The sequence below is a fragment of the Panthera onca genome, chromosome F1 (genome assembly GCF_046562875.1).
Source record: "Panthera onca isolate mPanOnc1 chromosome F1, mPanOnc1 haplotype 2, whole genome shotgun sequence".
NCBI classification, from domain to species: Eukaryota; Metazoa; Chordata; class Mammalia; order Carnivora; family Felidae; genus Panthera; species Panthera onca.
The window spans coordinates 31,996,141-32,019,604 of record NC_138355.1 but is presented as its reverse complement, the minus strand read 5'-3'; the positions used below and the strand labels follow the sequence as shown (position 1 = coordinate 32,019,604).

Here is a 23,464-nt window from a genome sequence, read left to right as displayed (position 1 = left end):
TTTGCCTAGGAAAATAATCCTACAAGTAAAGGATGTAGATGCTTTCAACTGATGTAAACGTACACAGCACAGAAGACAGAAGATTCAACTGTTTTCTCTGGAAAAAAAAAAAGGGTTTATTGTATATGTAAGTCAATAGATATCTTTTACAAAAAAAGGTTAGAATAAAGATCTCACATTTGTAAAGGCACATACGAAACATTTTACAGCAATCACAAGGGCTGTGAGAACATCAACAATACACAACTAGGACCATTCTCTAAAGACTTTATAAAAACAGATAGGAAACAGTGCAAAAAATACTGTCAAAAGTCAGTTTTATACACCTCATAATTGTGCACAAAACCGGCAAGCATCAGCTTATTTACTGATATAAAAAAAAGCAATATAGAAGAACATGCATAGTCTTACTTAAGGCTTTTAATATTATTAAATTGAGAGGGAGTCTCTTCCAAATGAGAGTTGACACGAATATTAAGAAATCACCCCCTGATGTAGGGAATGTCCGAGAAACTTCTCCCTCTCTCCCTTGCAACCACTGTAGTCAAGAGTCTGGACTTGAATGTTGCCAGGCAGCAAGTGGCTTCCAAGGGGAGAAGATACGCGTTCTCGGGATCCCCAGGCCCAACCTGGAATGCGTGTCTCACAGCAAAACACAGCTGGTTACCTTTCCAGGTCAGCTCACAACAGCCAGCCGCATCTGGCGGACACATCCCCACCTTTCAGCTCGGGTAGAAGTCCGAAGGCTTCCGTGGGCTGACCCAAGAGCTTGGGGGTCTGAGCCGGGGACTTGTCTGTACGTTGTTTCAAAATGAAACCTACTGAATGCCAATTGTTTTGAATGGCACCACCATTCACAATGTTTTATAAAACACAGACAAGGAAAGAAAGCATCAAAATACTGAATTAAGGAACCCAACAGTAAGTCCAGTGAAACAAACTTAATTGGCCTGTTAGTTGATGTAACGCGAGTTACATAAGGTTATACGTTTAAATAGTCATCTGCATATGTAAACCGTTTTGGTGTTTTTCCATGTCAGCATCCTCACGCCAAGTCGGCTGACCACTGAAGGAACAAAGGACATACACCGGAAATCATCTCTGATGAAGAGTAACCTCACTTTTAAAAGGATATGGTGGATAGACTTTTGAGATTTCAAACGGCAAGAAAGTTGAGTCAAAGGAAATGGCAGTTAACATTTTTACAGTGTTCACGTGGGAAAACAAACAAACAAACAGACAAAAAACAGAGGCGCTGAATTACAGCTTTTGGCTCCCTGCTGAAGGCATTTATTAGCTAACACTGTCGCTGAGGGAGGTGCAAGGCCCCTGAGAAACACACACATGGCCAGGCATCCCCGAGCCAGGAGGCTCTGACAGCCTCCCTGACTCAAAGCAGGATTCCTGAGATTTGAGCAAAAGCAGGTCTCCCCTTCAAGGCACAAAAAGACCCCAACCCAATCTTTTCAGCTTTCTCCCGGACACCTTTTTGTCAGGGGAGAAGGCATCTGGGTTTCCCTGAAGGAGGGGGTTGGGGAGAAACGATCCAGGAAGGGACTGAGTGGATGAAGAGTGGACCCTGCCCCTCCCCAGGTAACTGAGAACTGATCACAACAAGACCTGTCCAGGGGGTCCTGGCCAGCCCAGCCCTTGTCCCTATTTCACCAGATTCGGCCGGTCTGTGTGTAGAGGCCATGATGAAGGGACCCTGGGTCGGGAGGGGGAAGCCTGACACATATTCATCTGACCACACACGTCGCTCTGCCAAACGCGGCCACTGGGAATGCGTGGAAGTCCACCTCGAAAGAAATCGGCAGTACCTACTCTATGACCATTGATCACTGCTTCAAACGGGACCGATCATCGAAGCCATCTTCTCTTTCACTTCTTCTAGTACTGAGTGACCATGTCTACCACCAAGGGGGGGAAAGAGGTGGGGGAGGGCAGCTTCTTGGTTGCTGACAATTTTCTAGCTGTTTTCTCTCTGGTTCTTTCCATTTGCCAGATCTTATTCTTTCAAACTCTATAAGCGTTTTGAAATTCAAATGAAGATCTTCTAATTACATAATTTAGAGAGGCTTAAGAGAGCGGTTCTCCACGACCAGACTGAACTATTTTTGTAGCGGTTGTACTCAAAGGGTAGAGTAGGGAAAGAAAAGTGACAGCGGATCCATCAAACAAACGAACAGTAAGGAGAAGTCAGCACAGCCCTAAGTGAGTGAGGTGCTCTTGGAATGAAGAGGGTGACATCACAAAACAGTCCTGCGCATGCCCCACGATGAGACAAAGAACCACTGCCATTGCTGTACGGACACCCTCCCTGTTTCTGTGCCCTGATTATAAACATGATGTGCTATAAACGGGAACCCCCTCTGATCGCAGGGGAGAGGAACTGACATGCCCGGAGCCCTGACTGCTAACTCAGCGGGGCTCAGTGGATGAGCAGAAGCCTCTGCTAAGGCTGCATGGGAAGGTGGGGCTGCCAGCACGTGAGAGAAGACGACACTTTAGAGTGGCACGCCCGGGCACACGTCAGAATCCATGACCTTCATCAAGCTCTACCACGGCACTGAGGGCAGTTTGAAACGACTAGCAAGGCGGAAATAGACCCCAGCATCACAGCCCAGGCTTTCCTGGGGGTGTCCCCACGTCATTTCCATCCCTCCAGCCTTACAGGCAGGGAAGAAGAAAGCAGATGTTCCAGAGTTCAGAAAATTATTTGTGAACCAATAAATTTTTTTAACAGCAACCAGAGGGCTGATCTAAAACATCCTCCTCTTCCTCTTCCTATTTATAACTCCTCTGGCCAAGCTTATGGCATTTTTTAAAAAGAATGATCCTGATGTCCCAAAGCACAACAGAAGAAACTGTGACTTTCTACGCAGAGGCTCATCACAGCCAGGCTGCACGTCAGCTCTCGCCTTCCTGCCTTGTAACAAAATGTCCTTGAATTTATTTTTAAAATAGAAGGGCTGACTCAAGCTCTGAGCAGTCGGAACTGATACACATCCTCCCCCTCTTCCTGCACCAGACGACGATAAATGACCCGGTCTTATGAAATCGATTGATGCCAGATACTCAATGCCAGGCTCATGGACATTTTAATAGAGAACACTTATTTTGACCTTGCAGAAAAAGATGCAGCTATGTTAAGCTAGGAGATAAGAAAGATAGTCAGGAGAATAAAAATGCTCATCTACCTGAGTTTATAACCCAAATGCACAATGTGAGCACAGGCAGGAGAAAGACTGGGTATTGGGCAAGGTGGCTATTGAGTTTTATAGGACCCTATGAATTATAGTGACTTTTGGGACGACACATTTGGATTAGCAGAATTTGATTGGATATACCCTCACTTCTCTCCCAGGAATGATGCTGTTACTTTCAAAAGATGCATCACTAAGGTCTTTTGCCCCCAGATGTCTCAGAAGTTGAGGCAAAGACAAGAACCTTTTTTTTTTTTTTTCTTGCACAGCATCTAAGGGAAGTGTCAAACATTTTAACATCTCAGAGATTTCCATTCTATAGGGCCAACTAAGATTATTTCCATCCTATAGGGCCAACTAATTTGTCATCCATAAAGCTGTAGGCCACTGGAAAATTTGTGCAGTGTCCATGGAAAACCCCAGTTTCTCCATCTGGAAGCAGTACTGGATGAGTCGTTACTTTGTTCATGAAAAGGAATCACTAAATAAGAGCATGATGAGTGTCTGATAAACTACACAGGAATACAATGAAACAGAGCAGCAGAAGAGTCTTTGGTAAAGTGTGAGGAAGCTGAATTCCCCATATAGTGCCACCTAAAGATCCCAACAGTGATCACTTGGTACTTCTGGAAGTTTCCACCTCTAGGACCCCAACAGTTATTGCCAAAATGGAGGAGGAATGAGGAACAGATTAACACTAACCTGAGTCTGACCTGATCCCATCCCTTGTGTCTCAGCAACCTGGCACAAAGAATACCCCAACTCCCCCAACTTCAAAGTGATTGGCACATCTCCCCAAAAAGGAAGTCAACAGCTATACCTTCGCCCCACTGGAAGTAGAGGAGTGGGATTAGAAAGCATCCTCTGCTTTCTGGCTGAGGACACCTTCAGGGCCACACACCATGTTCCATAACCACTGGGCTGAGGTCTGCGAACACAGATCGTACATCAAAAAAAAATGGCGGCTGAAACCCCACAGTGATATGCCTGACGGCCAGCCCTGTCTATGAGAATGCACTAACATCTAGGTGTACTAACATCTCTGCCTTCCCAGCCCCAGGACATGACCCATTCACTGAGTGAGGCAAAGCTCATTACAGCAAGGCAGCAGGTTCACAAAAAGAGCCAAGCTGCCCATTTCGCATGCTTTCAGGTTCATTAGCACTTATCTGAAGAAATGACATATGGTGTGTTGGGACCCATCCTGTATTGGGAGAAGAAAAATATTGTGCATATTAGGTTGATTTTATGTGACTTGTCTGTCATTGTAACAAAAAATGGCCTAGCTATTGTCAATTTCATATGGTCAACCTGTATTTAAGCTGGAAAGATGAGAAAACTAGGCAGCTGGATAAAAATGCTGATCTCCCAAAGCCCCTGGAGTTTATAACTGAACCTCAAGAGCTAACAGCAAGCAAAATAAAAGTTAAATGAGTACGGGGGGAGCCAGGGGTCAAGTCCCACCAGAACCCAACAGAGCCCACAAAACCCCTCTAACCAGGCTGAAGGATGATGAAGGGGCCAGAGATGGCCAGGTGAGTCTTAGGCAAACAGTGAGAGATTAGTAATGGAAAACAATTAGTTCTTTTTGTCAATCTAGGATCACAAAGATTGCAAAAGTTAAATTCTCTCAATGTAAGCTCCTTGGAAGCGTATTCCTCAAAATATTCCATGTGGAGATGTTTTCACCTTTCCTGATCTTACTGTTCCCCCTCTAACTGTGAAGAGAAGCACAGTCCTCTTTCCTCTGCTATGAAGACATCAACGTTTGGCATCCCTCTCCAATGCAGCCAAATCCTCCTTTACCTCCTGTCCAGGGAAACAGGTGTGTGTAAATGTAAATGCTACCAAAGGTGGTGTCTCTTTAGAGCCCACGGGAACCGATCAGCTCAGCAGGCTGTGGCTAAGTTTTGCCGGCAGGCTCAGCTCAGCTTAAGGATGAAGACATCAGACTCAGCCCCCACCATCCAGGGACCACGTTAAACAAGGGCAGACCCAACACAGGGCCCATGTGCCCAAATGAGTACGGATCAAAGAAACAAAACATTTCAACTGGAAGACTTCAAAACCAGAGGCCCCAAAGTGTTGAATGGCTTTGCTGTGAGATGGTATCTCCTTTTTCCACCCTCCATTTTTAATTTTCTCTCTTCAAATCCAAACAGAAAAAAATAGACCCCGACAGCTCCAGCTTCAGACTTGATACATCATCAGGAACTCATTCCAAAAGCTCTAACTAGATAACTAATTTAATACACTTTGCTTCAAGGTTTATTCCTTGGCTTGCTTCCCAGATATAAAGCATCTCTGGGCAATTATTGTGCAGATGCCACTAGAAGGACTTTCACTGCCTGCTGCTAATTTCACAGGAGCTGTGCTGGCATTCACTGGAGATGGGAAAAGGAATGCAAAATGTGCTACAGAACCCAAAACATTTGTTTTTAAAAGTGAAATATGTGGAGTAACTTTTAAGTGGTTTCCTTTGGGCTTCGATATAAAGTTTGGCTAGGAAATTGGACAGCAAACCTCCTCTGCCCTGCATTTTGTGCATTAGCAACTACTCCCGTGGCGGTGGGTTGAAAGGCACCGCCCGTGTGATGAGCTCCAAGAGACACAGATCTATATGCTGCCCACGTGAGACTCAGTCTTAACAGAGCCCACGCTGGGGCCTAAGAGGCGAAAGAGAACTGCCGACGGTGTTTGTCAAATAAGCCAGGAACCGCAGACCAACTGTGAAAACACCCCTAACAGTAGACTAGCCCAAGGATGGGAAGTGTCTAAGGAAAGGCAACAGATAACGTCTTTGCCTGTTAACAGTGTACGTTCCGAGCATCTCCTGGTGAGGGTGATGAGCTCTGTTCCACTGAAAATATAGGTCATACTCATGGTTTTCTTTTCCAGAACATACACCGAAATTCCAGAATCTACAGAGCTCAACTGAAATTACCCTCCTTCACTGTTTCTTCAGACTCTGGACAACAAGAGGGGGCCCTCTCTCACCAGGACTCTCAGTCTAAACGAGAGAACCACCACCACCACCACCACACCTGGCCAGATGTGAAACTGAGTTGATTCCCATTCCGAACGAGTTCATCGGGAATCTGCTTCCGCACCCCTCTATTGGGGTGTGATCACCGGACATCACACAGGCATGCTCTTTCTGGTTGATATGATGCCACTCTTTCTTCTCATTCTCAGCTCAGGAAAAACAAAGCAAAACAAAAAGTCAGCAGTGGAGGAAGGCACAATGGAACAGCCACGAATGTCAAATCTAAGAACAGAACCACCGTTTAAATGTTGCATTCAAGAACTAGACAGTAGAGAGGAAAACTTCCTAAAATTCCGCTAGAGGAGAAACGTGTGGAATACGATTTACTGTGTACTGACCTAAAAAATTCAGGACGGTGACTGACGTAGGCTCAGGAAGAGACAAACAGAAGGAAACCGCAAAGCAACTGGAGAGCGGGGCGTATGGAAAACGGGAGAGCAGTGAACAGGCTTTGTGCGAGACAAATCCCAGCATCTTTCATCAAGTAGCCAAATTTGGACCACGGGGTCCTGAGTGGGCTTAGTTCTGCTCTTGCAGGCCAAAGGCTGGGGTGATAGCAGCACAGTCAGAGAGGGGGGTCACACTCGGTGTGGTTCCTGGCCAGGGCCCTGCTACCTGGGTGCCAAACAGCTCCCATAAATCAGCTTTCCCAACTGTTCCCATGATAACGTTTCCAGTGACTTGGGGACTGATGGAAAGACAGAATGTACCTACCGCCTCAACCTGCAGTCCCCCGGCCAGCACACACATCCTATTTAAATAATATCAAGGGCTTGCCTGTCTCCTTTCTCTTCCCGCTCTGGTCCATCATCTCCTCTCAGTCCGGCAAGAGGCCTAGCTGCACAGATGGCCTGGCCCAGAGCCTCGAAGACCACCAGACTGGGGCCCACTGAGCAAACAGGGAGCAGTAGCAAATACTGAGGTCGTGGTCCCCGGCAGGGCAACACAGGCTCCAGAGTTCAAAGGAAGGAGTGTTGAGGAGACACAACAGAGAGCTCCTCGTTCACCTGGGTGAGGGCCATCTGGTGAAAGGCAGCATTTCCTCTAGCTGCTCCTGTCTTTGACTCAAATTTGGGGAAAAAAGAGACAGTGGAGGATGAGGGCAGAAAGGAAGAAGGAAGGCCACTGGCCATCAAGGTTCAGAAGCCCCAAAATATAAGGGAATAATATAAGGGAATAGTGGGGGGGGGGTGTGTGTGTGTGTGTGTGTGTGTGTGTGTGTGTGTGTGTGTGTGTGTGTGTTTCCTTCAGGGAAGGGCCTTGGCCCTTATCTTTATATTTTAGGACGAATTCATTTTCTTGCCATCTCTGATTTGAACGTGAGCAATCAGGCTGATGAATTTCAGGCTTGGTTTCTAATCTGGCCACAGCTTCACTAGAGATGTGTTCCCTTATGCCTCTGTCCCCAAAACAATCCACCGGGCAACCTTCCCTGCTGCCATATTTACAATGCAGATCAGTCGAAATGTGGTTCAAACGAGAAGGACTATATTATCGTGAAAACATGATGCATTACGATGATTCACAAAAGTTATCCAAAAGGGAAAAAAAAATAAATTATCTCATATAAAATAATATAGGTTGTTGGGGAACAGTCTTGGCTCCCGCCTTCGGGGAGCCCGTGACCTGCCTGCTCTGGCCACCCGCGCCCGGCTCGGGGGGGCAGATGTTGTCTGGAGGTGCGTCCCCATCTGCAAGATGGAGCTGGGTCCCTCTTCCAGTAGCTGGGTCGGGGGCTAAATGAGTCTGGAGTTTTGGAGGAACTGGATGAGGACTTGGTAGACAAACTTGTACTGGGCGATGGTCTGGATCATGAACATCCTCTGCTCCCTGAGGAGCCTCAGCATTATGGGCACGTCCACCTTCTGCAAGAAAAGAGAAAAAGCACAAGGTCCCGGGTGAGGAGTGGCCCTTGGGTCCATCCCCATTCTCCCATCCAGGAAGCATTTGCTCACTGCCCATTTGTCGGTACAAGAGAAAGCAAAGGCTTGGCCCCTCTAGGTTCTTCCAATCAAAGACCGTACACCAGCAGGAGATGCTGGTTGCCACGTGCCAGAGAAAACCCGGAGGCCAGAGTTATACCCGACCGGGGTTCTCCCCTCCACCAGAACTCAGGGGGGTAGGGTTTCAGACATCTCTGGGCGTCCATTTCTTCCTTTGTAAAATAAGAATACTGATGCTTTCCTCCAATGACAGTGTGGCCTTGCCCACGTCAGCAACGTTTCCTCAGCAATGACATGGGATGATAAATAGTACCCACCTCATGGGATCAAATGACAAAGTGCACGTAAAGCATTTATTTTTTGTTTAAGTTTACTTATTTTCAGAGAGAGAGCAAGCAGGAGCAGGGGAGGGGCCGAGAGAGAGGAAAAGAGAGAGAATCCCAAGCAGGCTCTCCGCACTGTCAGCACGGAGTTCGAGTGGGGCTCAAACTCACGAACCACAAGATCATGACCTGAGCCGAAACCAAGGTCCGGACGCTTAACTGACTGAGCCATCCAGGAGCCCCTGCACTGGCACATTCTGTGCTCTTCATGAAGACTACTTGTTATTATTAAATTAATGAAATGAGAATAATCACACTCTCCTGCTACCTCGCAGAATCGTGGTCATTATCAAGTGAGAGAATTTATGTGTAAACTTTCAGGTATCAAAGCACAATCTCTGAACACCAGTCATGTTGGTTGGTTGGTTGATTTGAGTTTTTATTCAGGTGGTCCTTCTGTTTTTAGCTCTACCTTCACACCCATTTTCAGAAATACTATCAATTCTTAAATGTTGAGGGTCTTCTCCTGGATAACTGGGTTGCTTCTCGGCTTTTCTTTTCGAAGTTTTTACTTACTTTGTTTTTAATGTTTATTTATTTATTTTGAGAGAGCCAGAGAGTGTGTAAGCAGGGGAGGGGCAGAGAGAGAGGGAGAGAGAGAGAGAGAGAGAGAGAATCCCAAGCAGGCTCCGCACTGTCAGCGCAGAGCCCGATGTGGGGCTCGAACTCACAAACTGTGAGATCGGAGCCTGAGCTGAGAGTCCGACACTTTAACTGACTGAGCCACCCAGGCGCCCCTTTAAGTTTTTATTTAAAGTCCAGTAAGTTAACAAACAGTGCAATAGCAGCTTCAGGTGTATAATGTAGTGACTCAACACTTTCATACAACCCGGTGCTCATCGTTGACAGTCCTACTTAGAGTGAAAGTTCTTCACCGAAAATACCTTGAATGTTAAATGAGACTGCCTATGTATAAATTCTTTGAGGACACAGAAGCGGCTTCAACAGAAGGGAATTAAGATGGTGGGTCATCGGTGTTCGAGCAGACTAGAGCCTCTTCCGGGGCCTGCTCAGTCAAGCCACTCCCTTCCCTCTGGACCAGCCAGGGCAGAAGCATCATGGAGTCAGCAACGTCCTCATGGCCTCAGCACACGGCCCCCACTCTGGGAGCTTGCCACCAGGCAACGAGCACCCCCGAGAAGTTATCAAGGACTGAGCAACCATCGGAGGTGAAACGGTAAAAACTCAGCCGTATGTCTTTCCTTACTTTACTTTTACAGGGCAGTTCCACAATTTCTAAACGTTGTGTAGCTACAACACTTGCCATCCTTATTGGGTGCTCTTCTCCAAAAACAGTTAAATAAAGTGCACCATGGATTTAAAAGGGACAAAGTCAAGCCCCCAGTAATAAGGAAAAAGAAAAGGGCATGTGAATCCTCAAACTCCTAGTCAAAATATACAGCCCGCACCTTGAGCTTCTGATGGTTAACTGGTGGCTCTTTGCCTCCACGATACTCTAGTGTCACTGATACCATGGCATACAACCTAGGGCCGCCTGATAATGACCTTCTATAATAACATAATGCTTGATGAGCATTACTGAGCTGGGTGCTGAGGATACGAACATAGAAGATACGAGGACAGACTCCCCATCAAGGTTTTGACAGAGAGATGGAATCACACAGAAGAGCAGAGGCTCAGGTCACGCTTCATCTGCCGAACCCCCAGCCTTCACACTTCCTGGCTGGGGGGCGTGGACACGTTCCTTCGTCTACTACTTCAGACTCTCTTGGTCCCACAAGGGCATGAGCGGGACCTCTCTCGTAGGGTTACTGTGAAAGCTACTTCAGTAGTTGTAAGGCGCCTCAAGTGGTGCAGCCACATGATTAAATACAGGTTACTGTTGCTGTAATATTGTCACTGTCGCCACTGTCATCACCACCCCCTCTGCCTCCACCATCATGATCATTCCCAACTCACTAGCCTGTAAGACACAGCCCTAAAGACACTCTATCATCTGATAAGGGGCCGTTAGGAGACAAGACAAAGAAAGCTCCTCTGGAAATCGATCAAAGAGTCCTGGTTGCCTTGAAGATTCACCCCCCACAGTCTCTGCTGTCCCTTGTCCCTAACCCCAATCACGCAGCGGGTTGATGACTTGCTCAGTCTTGCCTAGAAGTCATTTCCTCGGCTCTGCTCGAAAGGATAACTTATTCAGAAAAGAAGCAAGATAAAACACCTCGTTATGTGGCTAGTGAGAACCTAACCTTTTATAATTAGCTACTCTAGGATAGAGAGCTAAACCCAGGGGGCAGGCAAGAGAGGCTACTGCAAGCCATAAAACTAGTGCTCTCTGAAAAAAAAATACAGGCATTAAAATGTCAAGGTAACATTTAGTGACCAAAAGCAATGGGTCATGAAGACGCTTCTCAGAGAAGCCTGGAGAATACCCTCCCACCCTTACCTCACAGCTGCCTGAACTTACTGTGAGCATCTTTATCCCAGGGAAAAGAAAAGGCATTTCACTGACCAAATCAAAACTATGGATTACAGACTAACACATACAGTACGCTAAGTCCAGAAGCCATGGAAAGAAGGCAGGAGGGTTTAGATAGGAGAAAAACAGAATACACAATTTCAGATTTATTTGTCAAAATCTTTGTTTAAAACAACAACAAAAGCTATGCATGTTCCCACTCTTCTCCCGAAATGAGGGTTTGAATCTTATGACCAGGTCTGAGCCTGAAGCAGAACAGAGAATTTTCTCCCTAATCATCTACCAATGGCAATGATGGGAAATGGGCCAGATAAGGCTGGCTATATTTGTGCTAGGGGAAGGGAAGTGAAAAATATGAGTCATCTTGCTATCTTTGAATATCAATGGGAACAGAAGTCCTTTTTGGACTGACCATGTTCCAGCAAAGAATGTTCTGGCGTGCAACTGGGCATTGAGGAAATCCACTATGTTTGGACACACTGTAGAGAGTTTAATCACCCTGAGCACTCACCAAGTCTATGCGAGGCCCTAATGGCCCAATCCCTCACTCTGCACCACACTGGCTCGGACATGTGCTCTTTGTGTTCTTCTGGGCCAATAACATCTGGTGACCAATGAGCCTTCTTGTCATCACATTACTGAGGCTCAGCTTTTGATGGGTCTCCAAGGAGCTCAGAACAGAACAATCTTTCATGTCAGACAAGATGGACAGAATAGCTTCTCAGGTTGAAAAGGAGCAGGGGGGAGCAGAGGAAGAGTTCACAGGGAATGGAGAACAGAAGGAGACCTCGGGGAAGGCAGTCAGGTAGCTAAGTGGGGGAGGGGATGACGATGAGGCCCTTCCTCCCCCTCTGGAGCCCACCAGTGCCTCCAGCGCAGCTTGGATATGCTCAGGCCATATGTACCCTGATTCCACTTCGTCTTTTTCCATCTTCCCAGCACTGAGTCGACTTGGGACTCGAGGGCAAGCTATTCAGTCTACTGGACCCTTCTAGAGACTTCTAGTAGTGGCAGGGAAGCTAACAATCAAGAAATCTCATGATGAGAGACAAAAGGGTAAAGACTCAAAGAAAATGACAAAATTCCTGTCGGGTACTCTCAGCTGACTCTGCGATGGGCATTTTGCTCATCAACGGAATGCCTGTCTGTTTTGGACAAAATAGGGCCCTTTTGGTATAACCCCTATTCTACTTTTTAGCACCACCTTCGTATATATGAATTCAAAGTTTCCAAAATTAACTTTCTACAGGCAGAGAGTTTACAAATCCTTTGAACGTGTTTAAACTTGGTATTTATTGTTTTCCTGGAAGTTTCCATGTAACAAACTTCGTGGGGCAGTATTTTGTCTGATTTTCAAACCATGGAAACTATGGAGTAAACGCATATATTATAGAAATTCTTTCACAGGACGTGCATTACAACCTTCCCTACTTTAAAAACGAATGGGCCACTTCAAAAATTTCTCTGATGCTCCAAGCTGTTTAATTTGGAAATGGAACAAGACGTGGTGACACTTGGCATCTGGTGGCACAGGAAAGAAGTCAGGGCCGGGAGGGAGAAGACCTCATTTCCCTCCTCCGCCCAGCGTTTCAGAGCCATGTGGCACCAGACAAGTCGCTGACTTCTGTCTGGGCCTCAGTTTCCTCATCTGTAAAAGAGGAGGACTGACACGTGCCCGGTTCCTTTACACGGGGGCTCTGAAGACCCCAACTAAGAACAAAACCAAATAAGCGAAGGCCGTTTCAAACCCCTAAAGCCCCATGTGAACAGAAGGCAGAAGAACTGTTCTTTAGCCTTTGGTTGTTGCTCGTCTCATCTCCAGGAAACCACAAGCCCTCTGTGTGACTCCCCAGCCTAGAGCAGTGGCGGAATGCCGCACGCCACGTGGGTGCAAGCTTGGCCGTGGCCCTGTTTTGGGGGTGGGGTGGGGCGGGGAAGAGCGAGGTGTCCAGCCTTGGCAAAGGCAGGTCATGTCTGTGTACTCAGATTATCTACCCTAGGGGTGCCTGGGTGGTTCAGTCTGTACAACTGTGACTTGTAAAGTCATCTGACCTACACGGTCTGTAAGAACAAGACGCAGTTCTTCCAAGTCACTGTTAAGAATCTGACTTTAGCTCAGGCCATGATCTTGCGGTTTGTGGGTTCGAGTCCCCGCATTGGGCTCTGCGCTGACAGTGCGGAGCCTGCTCGGGATTCTCTGTCTCCCTCTCTCTCTGCCCCTCCCCCACTCACGCTTTCTCCCTCTCTCAAAATAAATAAATAAACTTAAAAAAATGATCTACCCTGCTCTGCTACATCACCAGTCTAGACAAGAGGGGACAGCCCTCATTAAATAAAACCTCCCTGTGAAGAATGAAACCATTTGTCAAGTATACACATTTTCACATAGGATTTAGGCCAAAACACGTCCCAGGAATGCAAATCGCATCTAGACTACCTGCGACCAGATAACCCACCATGGAAAATTACCCACAATAAAACCAGACTGTCTATAAACCCCCACCGACTTCTGGAAGCAGATGCCAAGGTAGATCGGACTTTCTAAACGCTTCCTATCTCACACTTTCATCTCTTTTTTCCGTGTTATCTGTGTCTACACAGAGCGGAGAAAGGCGAAAGATAAGAGAGGCTGTAAATGTCAGAGGCCACCTAGGAATCACGGATCTGGAAAACTCTTGTCAGAAGAGAGGAAATTAAGCACTGGAAACGAAAGGGCACAGGGGGAAGGTTTGGCTGCGGTGTAGATTTGTCCCCAAGGTGGAGTCTTCAGGAAAGCCTAGAATGACTCACTTCATTATGCTCCAGGCAGTAGATCATCAGCTCCGAAAGAATGACCACACCGGTCCGCCCCACCCCGGCGCTGCAGTGGACGATGATCGGAGGGTGCCGGTTCTTGGCGCCTTCCAGCATGCTGTTGGTATGGCGTCGGACAGACTGGATCTCCTCCAAGTAGGCTGCAAGACAAAATGCAAATCCTGTCACTGAAGTCCTACATGGCTTTGCATACAAGGGAGGGGGGGGGAACTGATGGTGAACCTTTTTTTTTTTAGGTGACAATAATTTTCCGTTCTTACAAGACACTAATTATTTGGCTGGTACTCACTGTACAGTCCTGGATCCAGAAAGGACCAGCTGGGAGTCAATTAGTCCATGGGAGAATTTGTTCTTTAAATTAAATAGTTCTTTTTTAAAAATTAAATTCTGTTTTCCCCTCTGCAAATCCCAAAGTCCCCCAAGCAGATGATTCTCGACATTACTTACAGCAATTCCTACTATTAACAGACTGGGATCAGAACACCAGCTAGGTCCCCTTGAAACGCCCGCCTGTCAGAGCCAATTTCTGGTGGGAAGAACATCCATCTGCCCCTTCCTCCTTCCCCTCACTGGATGAGTGAATGTCAACCGAGGCCTGACTTTCATTTTTACATTTAAAAATAGACTTTGGGGGTCCTGCTTTTCAGCTTGGATTCCATGTGGTTCTGGAAGTAGCTCAAGACGAACACTTCCCTTTCTGGAGGGAACATGTGTGTGGGGTAGAGGGGCCGTGCCTCCTCCCTTGCCCCTTCTGACAGCTGCCTAGCTCAGCAGGGCTGCACGGGGGTCTGTTCGCTACTCCAATCGGGCACAAATGAAAAATTACAGTAATGCAAGCCTTAATGACTTTTTTTTTTCCCCATGGTGATGGAAAAAAAAAAAAAAAGAGGAGAAGTATATAAATGTCATCCTCAAAGAGTCCAAGACCAGAAGAAGTCAATTAGTCATACAGACTTCATAGGCGCTAGCTCAGGGGAGATACCATTGAAAGGTTCTTGATATTCAGAAAAATCTCCTCCCGATTCGGCATTCTGAAACAGGACCGGAAGAAGCACTCAAAGAGAAGTGAGTTCGAGCCATTCTGGTAATTTAAAAGCAACTGTTTACGTGCAATTGATATGCACTCCTATTTGCCTTTCTAACCTTATCCTATCGCAAAGTCATCCGAAGTCGTTTATCAAGACAAACTATGACCACCAGCAGCAGCAGCGGTGGTGGCAGCACCCAAAAAGCGGGAAGGCAATCTGAGATGACTAGACAGAGGTACTGACGTGAGCCAAATACCGTGCATGGAATTGTCACAAGTTTTCTGTAAGAGGGGAAAGGAATTAGGGGACTGTGCATTCTCTGACGAAAAAGGCAATGTTCGCGCTCAACGGAGAGGTTTTTCTTGTGCTAAATTTAAGAAGAGACGTAAAAGGAATACTGACCCGTGAGGCAGATGGAATTCCATAAAACACAGAGAGACTGGATTTAAATGGATGCTCTCTCTAGCGATCACGTTAATTGAGTTCCTTAAGCCGTAACTCAGTGAGGACTTCTGCAGGCTGGAAGATAATTTGCCCAAAGTCCCCTGCAACCAGGGAATCGAATTTAAACACAGGCAAAATATCTTTTGAAATTCCTAAAAACCTGGAAAGCCAACATTTCCAAGACCCTCCTCAGCACACCTAGTTTCTTAGAAACGTAAATAAACTTACACAGTGTAAAAAAGTTCTCTACGTTTTTCAGTAACTTAGATGGGCATTCCTTAAATTGGTTGTGATGGAAAAGATCGGACTATAATTTTAACCACCTTATACACTCAATCTTCTGTCAGAGCTGTTGGCCAATCATCAAACTGATCTACTCTGTTTCCATCTTCTTTTTATTTTCTTAAAGTTTATTTATTGGTTCTGAGAGAGGGGGTGTGGGGGAGGGTCAGAGCGAGAAAGAGAAAGAGAGAATTCCAGGCAGGCTCCACACTGACTGAATGGAGCTTGATGTGGGGCTCGAACTCATGAACCGTGAGATCATGACCCGTGCCCAAGCCAGATGCTTAACCGACTAAGTCACACAGGTGGCCACCCCCCTCCATTGTTTCTATTTTCTGCATTTTGGAGATAGTTCTGGTAAATCAATTAGCAAAAGATTATCACGGAAAAAAAAAATAAAAAGAGCACTGTTATGAGGAAAGAAAGTTCTACAAAGGTCCCTGCCCACCTTATTAATATTTTAAGCTACAGTATAACCGTCTGACCTCAGGCCAAGCACGAACCCTCTCTAGGTCTTTCTTGCTCCAGATCCTGTGATTCCCATCACCCTTCTGCTCTCTGTCAGTGACCACCTTCTCAAGGACCACTGTTACTTCCCTGATGGGAAATTAAACACTTTCATCAGCAAACAAGTCTGCATCAGAAACTTCCCATTGGAACTTGTGAAATGGTACTTTTAGGTTCTTGAAAACCCGATTCTCTCTCTTCTCCTCTCCCCACGCCTCAATTCTAAATGAAAATCAAAATAAAATCAAGGGTTTGACCTTATCGAACATCCAGATGATGGTCCTATTGTCTTCCGCCAGCTGGAGAGTCAACAACATAGCAGGTAATAAATCTGCCGAGAACCCTAGGCCTAGCTGCGTGAGGAAGGAATGGGGTGTCTCCACAAGTGCGGGACAATTACACGAGACTGTGGAAAAGGAAGGGGGAGCATTATAACCATCACCAAAAAGCAGATGACAGTGTCAGATCTCACCCCTGGACTGCCATCACTGGCTTGCCTTTCTCATGAGCGCCTTCAAAACAGAGACCCTCTCTTTTCTATGTTCTGAGAGCCTGATCCAGAGCCTAGAATGCAGTGGGCACACACCCAGTTTTTGGCTTTTCAAATAAAGTACTGCATATATTCTAGATCAGTCAGCTTCTAAGAAAATCATACTCTGAAAAATATATGTGAACTGATGAGTTCAAAACTCATACTTTCAAAAACAACAAGTTGATTTCTTTCTTTCATTTTTTTTTAAGTTTACTTATTTTGAGAAAGAGAGAGAGAGAGAGAGAGAATACACTGGGGAGGGGCAGAGAGAAAGGGAGAGAGAATCCCAAGCAGGCTCCTTGCTGTCAACACAGAGCCCAACATAGGGCTTGATCCCATGAACCACGAGATCATGACCTGAGCAGAGATCAAGAGTGGGGGGCTTAACTGACTGAGGAACCCAGGCGTCCCAAAAGTTGATTTCAATAACTCTTAGTATCTTCATCAGAGGTACAAGAAAGTACTCACTGAGATTCCAGCTATAGGGAAATGCGGGGTTTATGAAAAGCAAACCTCTATGAAAAGTAAAAAAATAAGTGTGTTTTACAGTGTTACGTAACCATTGCCACTATCCATTTCTAGAATTTTCTCATTGCCCCAAATAGAAACTTTGTACCCATCAAACAATAACTTCCTATTTCCTATTCCCCCTTCCCCTGGCCCCTGGTAACCTCTACTACACTTTCTACCTGTGTGAAGTTTTCTATTCTGGGCACCTCTCTAAAATGGAATCATACAACATGTGTCCCCTTGTGTCCAGTTTATTCTACTTAGCATAATGGTTTCAAGGTTCTGACATGTGACATATATCAGAGTAGTTACCTACTGGTGAGTACTCAAAGGTCTACATCAAGATAGAATGAATCAGTTTGCCACAGTTTCAGCTTATTTGCATAAAAGGTAAGGAGAATATGATAAATGACATGTATTATTCTTCTCTGTTCTACATACACCATATGAAGAAACATAAATTTCAATGACGTAATTAATACTTTTGCCACTTATGAGAAAGCATCCTTGCCTTCCCTTTCCCTTCCAACTGATCAGACCATTGAGGCAGTTGCTAAAGTTCTGACTGGGAAGAAAAAACTTACATAAAAATCCTTGGACATCCTCTGGGCAGCCATGGTCCGGCCAGTCAGTGTACTGCAAATGCCACACCGTCCTTTCCTGCCCTGACAAAAGGTGCTTGACCTTCAAGCCTGTGGTTGCATAGCAACCAGAATCCGTTCGGAACTTTGTGGTGACCTTGAACTTGCCGTAGGTGGCTGAGCTGTGCTTGGAACCCAGTTTGGGCCAGTATCGGTGGCTCTTGGTTCGTCCGCCTTCCTGAATCACACACAAAAGCAAAATCAGAAGGAAGTCAGGGGAAGCTCTTATCCTCTTAATCTTAAATCTGAGGACAGAGGAAATGTGACTAGCTCCTAGGTCAGTAACTCAGTGCACTGGGCAGTCTCTATCGCAGATTAGATCGTGCATCCTAAGAGCTAGTATGATTCACAGTGGTACTTACGGCAAGGAAGTATTTAAAAGATGCACAACTGAGCTGCGGCTGAATGTGAGCGAGAAGAGCCGGTGCAGAGAGGGCAGAGGCAGGAATAAAATGGGGTCTGTTTTTTAAGGGTTGCACAGTTAAATCACTGGAGTGGAGCGTGGATCAGATGGTGGCTCTGAAGGAAACCGGGGCAGGAAGTGGGTGGGGACGGAACAGTGCTGGGCGCACAGCTATGGAGGTCGAGGGCGAGCTGGGGTCCTGCTCTCCCGGGGAGCCCTGCAGGCTGGCCCGCTTACAAAGCAACGCATTTGTCGGGATGAGCACCGACTGTCGTATGCAAATGTTGAACCCCTGGCTTCTGCTCCTGAAACCAATACTACACTACTACAAATTAAAAACAAACAAACAAAAAGCAACACATCCTCGGAGGCTACAAACACCCCCACCCTGATTCATCTGGTTGAACTGAGTCTTAGATTTGAAGCACACATGCCTCTTCACTTACCAATCCTGTGCATGTATTTTTACCTGAGGCTTTAATTGCTATTATTCCTGAGGGACTACACCGATTACAAATTCCAAGAGACTTTAAGCCTCTGGCTGCCACACAGATCACCAGACGTCGTGTCTGTAAGCCTGGCCCCTTCTGGTCACTCAGGTTTCAGCTCAGATGCAACCTCCTTAGAGGGGCCCTTGGTGGCACCCCCGCCCCCACTCCCACCCCTCTGTCCCATCACCTGTTCTATTTCCTTCATGGCAGTTACCCCTACTGAGCTTACTTTATTTGTTCATTTTTTATTGTCCCTCCCACTAGAAAGGAAGCTCTCTGGGGACAGGGATCACACCTGTCTTGTTTGCCACCACACCCCTGAGTTCAGCACAGATGACACATTGCATTGAGTTGGATGAACCCCTTACAGTAATGCAATTCCAGAGGGGATAATACCATTCTAGAGATGTTTTTAAAGACTTTTTTTTTAAGTTTATTTATTTTTTGAAAGAGACAGAGACAGCATAAGTGGGGGAGAGGCAGAGAGAGAGGGAGACAGAGAATCCCAAGCAGGCTCCACACTGTCAACACAGAGCCTGTGAGATTATGACCAAAGACAAGAGTCAGACGCTCATCCTTCTGAATCACCCAGGCACCCCTCTTAGGGGCTGTTCTGGAAAGCAACTGCTCAGAATAGTCATTGGAGGAAACATGACTTTTTTTTTTTTTTTTTTTTTCAGTTTGCTGTCTGCTTCCCCACCCTTTAAAAATGTGTAGGAAAGTATATGCCCTACCACAGATACTGGTGAAAGCTAGATGAAGCTAGTCCCTTAAATGACTTGAAAACAAAAACTCAAGAATGTGACAAGAGAAGAAACACAAAACATCTTCCCCTAAAGACAGTAAGCCCCAAGCAAACTGCTACGTCGGCCGGTAGCATGAGCCAGTTTTTACAACACCACGTAGAGTGTTCTGGTTATAACAGAAAAACTATGTTTGACTTGGCAAAAGAAGAAAAAGATTCCCGCCCCCCCTCCCCAAAGAATAGAGACCTCTACAGGATCAACAGCTTCTGGTCTCTTTGCAGCTGATAAGCACGAAGGGGTGTGGAGCTGGCCCCGGCCGAGGCTGGGAATATGTGCCGTCTGCCCAGAGCAGCCCAAAGCTGCTCTGGGCAGCCCAAAGTTCTCACTCAGATTCCAGGGGAAAGAAGACTGCTTTGTTTGGCACATAAAAGTGAGCTGAACTGAAGTTTGGTTCTTGTTTGTCTGTTTGTTTGTTTGACTGATTTTAGTTGATGGCAATCTGAGGAAAAGAGCTGAGAAGCTGGATGAAGACAGGACACAATGATAAATTATCTTTGGAAAATAAAACAAATCTAGAATGCCAGAAAGAAAAGGATTTGCAGAGAAATGGTGCTGTAGGAAGCAGGATGAGGCAGTAAGGTCACCAGATATGGAGCCTCTCTTCTGGCCACCCCTCTCCCGGGAACAGATGGCTGGGTAGCCAGTCCCCTTACCTCTTCCGCGGTGACCATGGCAATCACGTTCGCTCCCTGCTCCCACACCATCTGCCAGAAGTCGTGACATGTGTGTGGCAGGGGCCCCTGAGTGGCTATGTAGTGCCATTCTGCCCCACCAACCACCACCTGGAAACCAAGGAAAACATCGGTAAACGAACCCCAGATCGAAGAAAGCATTACCTGCTGGCCATGGGTCCATCTGTATCTACCTGAGAACCTTGGATAACACCTTTTAGGCCAAATGGGTTAGTGCCATCATCAGAAACCTCAGTGACACATTCTCACATGAAAACACTTTTTGCCACTCAAGCCTATTAAAATGCACCTAATCTTTTTTTTTTTTGCCTGCAAGTTACAGTAATTATACACAAACCAGCGCATGTTAAAAATATACACCCCCACACCCACCCATACACACATTACATGGCAGTAGGGGTGTGTGTAACCTAACAGAACTTACTTGTTGCAGAAACCATACTTATGCTCACTATGTGCAATGTACTCTGATAATTTCTATTCTTTTCTCCTCTCCGTTCTAGTCCTTTTAGACATACACACACTCACAAACCCAAACTGGTCCTGATTACTAGGTTGCTTTCACACCCCGCTATTATACTGTGATCCAGAGTTGGAGAGACAGTACGCTTTGGCATCCTTTTAATATCTTTTTATAGTTTTTTAAACTTTTATTTTTTTGAGAGAGAAAGGGAGAGAGAGAATCCCAAGCAGGCTCCACACCGTCAGCACAGAGCCCGACACGGGGCTCGAACTCACAGACTGTGAGATCGTGACCTGAGTCGAGACCATGAGTCTCATGACGCTTATCCGACTGAGCCACCCAGGCATGCCTCTCTGGCATCCTTCTAAACAGCAACAACAACAAAAGTGTGCCACGGAATAACATCCCTTTAGAAAGCAACGTCTTTGTACCAATGACCTGCTGGGAACTGTGTCAATTACTTCTGTTGTCCTTCCTACTCTGTGGTGCCATATACAGTAGAGGTGTTATGAATGCATTTAAATCAACAATACGTGATATTTGATTATTAACTTCCTCTTGGACCAGAGTATCCAACCAAACTTTGGAATCATGAGATGATTTCGGATAACAACAATATTATCCCGTGCAGCTCAGGGCGATCTTGGGAGGATAATTCCGCAGCTATAAATATCAGTGGCAGAGAATCATGAATAAGAGGTTGTGCCCAAAGTGCTGAAGGGCATGCTATGAGGGCAAAATCTTGCCCTTTGGAGGCATTCTTTCTGTGTGCCTTCCCATTCCCGTGCCTTGACATTTTTTCGAAGTCAGGCCTCCTTATCCATCCACCAGTGCAAATCTCTGGAGAGTTCCTGGAGCATGAAGCGATCATTGTTTGAAACTTTTTCCCTTCGTTTATTTTTTGAAACTATATACTAACTTGAGTCAAACAAAAACAATGTCAGTTATTGTCTCATTACACAAGACATGTTTATGTTTAGGTCAAAACTGGCAAGCAAAATCCATTTTCCAAGTACTGGGGGAGATAACATTCATACACTGGCTGGCTGGCTAGGAGTTTCGTTTATCTGTGGAATTGTGATTTTAAACATTAGCCTCCCTGGCACCCAACATATAGGAACCATAAATACTTCCAGAGTATGCTGCTGCCTGGGGCCTTTCAGCATATTCCAAGTATTGACAGGAGGGTATTAAAAACTGCATTAAAAACACAACAACCAATGCTATGGAGGTAGATTTCACAGATGTGATGATTCTACCTCTGGAGCAAATAAATCTCTGTTCTGTGTTAATAGCTGCTTGGAACCCAGGGAGAAAACATTGGCAAGATATACAACTCAATTCCAAAAACATAAGGACAAGTTCTTACAAGCTCTATGGGTCTATTAAATGCACCCATGTCTAACCCGGATCCACAAGACGAAACGTAGGCCTCGGAGAATACTGAGGAGGGGAATGTTTCTGTTAACAATACCCAATGGGCACATCTGACGCATAGTGACAGCTTTTCCAGAGAGCAGATGGAAAATGGCGGAGGGTATTTGGCCAAAAGGAGAAGATAGCATGATATAGCTGTGTAAGATTCCATAGACACTCTATCAAGGAGCAGCCGTGTGAGTTGCGTCTTTGAGTACATTCTTTTGGTTATCATTTCATAATCTCAATTAAGCTCATGAAACTGACCATCATCAGTTTACTTGAGAGTTTCTTGAGGTTCAGTTTTATAGTTTTGGTTCTCTCAAAAATTAAAATAAGATACCCAATATGATCCATGACAGTTACTCTTTCATATTTTTTGACGGTACTTTCCGGCACCTAAAAAAAATACACGTATATATGTGTAGTTATCTATGCTCTGTGTACAAAACCCATACATCCAAGCACAGTCTACTTTTCAGATTCTGTACTGAAACCATTATAACTGATACATGCACCAGACATCTGGCTGTATTTCAGAGGCTCAAAGGAATCTACCAAAAATTCAGCTACAGTTGGAAAGTCCAATGAAGAAAGGAAATGACTCGGAACAAGGCCCAAACCAAATTTCTAAGGTTACGATCATAAAAGACTGTTAACGTGAACCGTGGATAATTTAAAAACATCCTGTAACAACTGTTTTACTATTAGTATATGAATAAATTCTCCTATTTTGGAGGTCAGGGCAAACAGTGACGTTCTAAACGAGTATGTTCTGTTGTTAGGAAGATTGAGGAAGGTAAGCCATTTAGAAAACGTTTAACCATATACACACATGTATCTGTAACTCGAAATTCTAGCTGGGGCTGAGCGAAGCCAATTCTAAAGTCAATGAAATACTGAGATATGAAGATTTGAAATGCTAACAAAAATTTAATGGTATTCATGCACCGAATGATGTGGCAAATCTTACAAGCTTCAATACCAACCACGCCTTTATGGCCGCATTCAAATCAGTCCACTCTTCTAAAGAACATGCAGATTTGGGACTTCGGCTGGATGATACATAACCTGTAGTGTCACAAGGGAGAACTGCGAAGTTCCCACTGCTCTTGAATATCATAGAAACTTCACTGACAGTGACTTCCAGAGTCTCCATCACGGGCTAACTACAAACCGAAAAGGACAATCCTCAGCTCCTCCTGTGAGCGTTGGGGACAGCGATGACTCGCAGAGGGAAGAAAAAGTTAAATCCTCGGTGGTGAGCAGGCTTCAGAAATAGCTGACCTGAGGTTTTCCCCAAGGCTGCTGGGCTTCCTTCTCTCTGCAGTGACAGGCATGAGAAGTTGCCTAAGAAGCACAGGAGTTCAAAAACACTCCCTCGGGGGCCGGGGATAAGCCAAGATGCTCAGTGGGAGAG

At 45.7% G+C, this 23,464-nt stretch overlaps 1 protein-coding gene across 2 annotated transcripts in view; it reads right to left on the bottom strand.

Moving 5' to 3' along the window:
- Positions 1 to 788: 788 nt before the first annotated feature.
- The window catches only part of PTPN14 (protein tyrosine phosphatase non-receptor type 14), a 118,197-nt gene continuing 95,521 nt past the window's right edge, over positions 789 to 23,464 (bottom strand). Inside the window, exons 16-19 of one of the 2 annotated variants that reach the window (XM_060643829.3) lie at positions 20,127 to 20,255; positions 17,717 to 17,951; positions 13,806 to 13,969; positions 789 to 8,117 (exon numbers count right to left, since the gene is read on the bottom strand). In XM_060643829.3, the coding sequence (XP_060499812.1) occupies positions 7,989 to 8,117; positions 13,806 to 13,969; positions 17,717 to 17,951; positions 20,127 to 20,255 (657 nt within the window). In that variant the 3' untranslated portion in view covers positions 789 to 7,988. The other variant, XM_060643832.3, reaches the window with a different exon arrangement.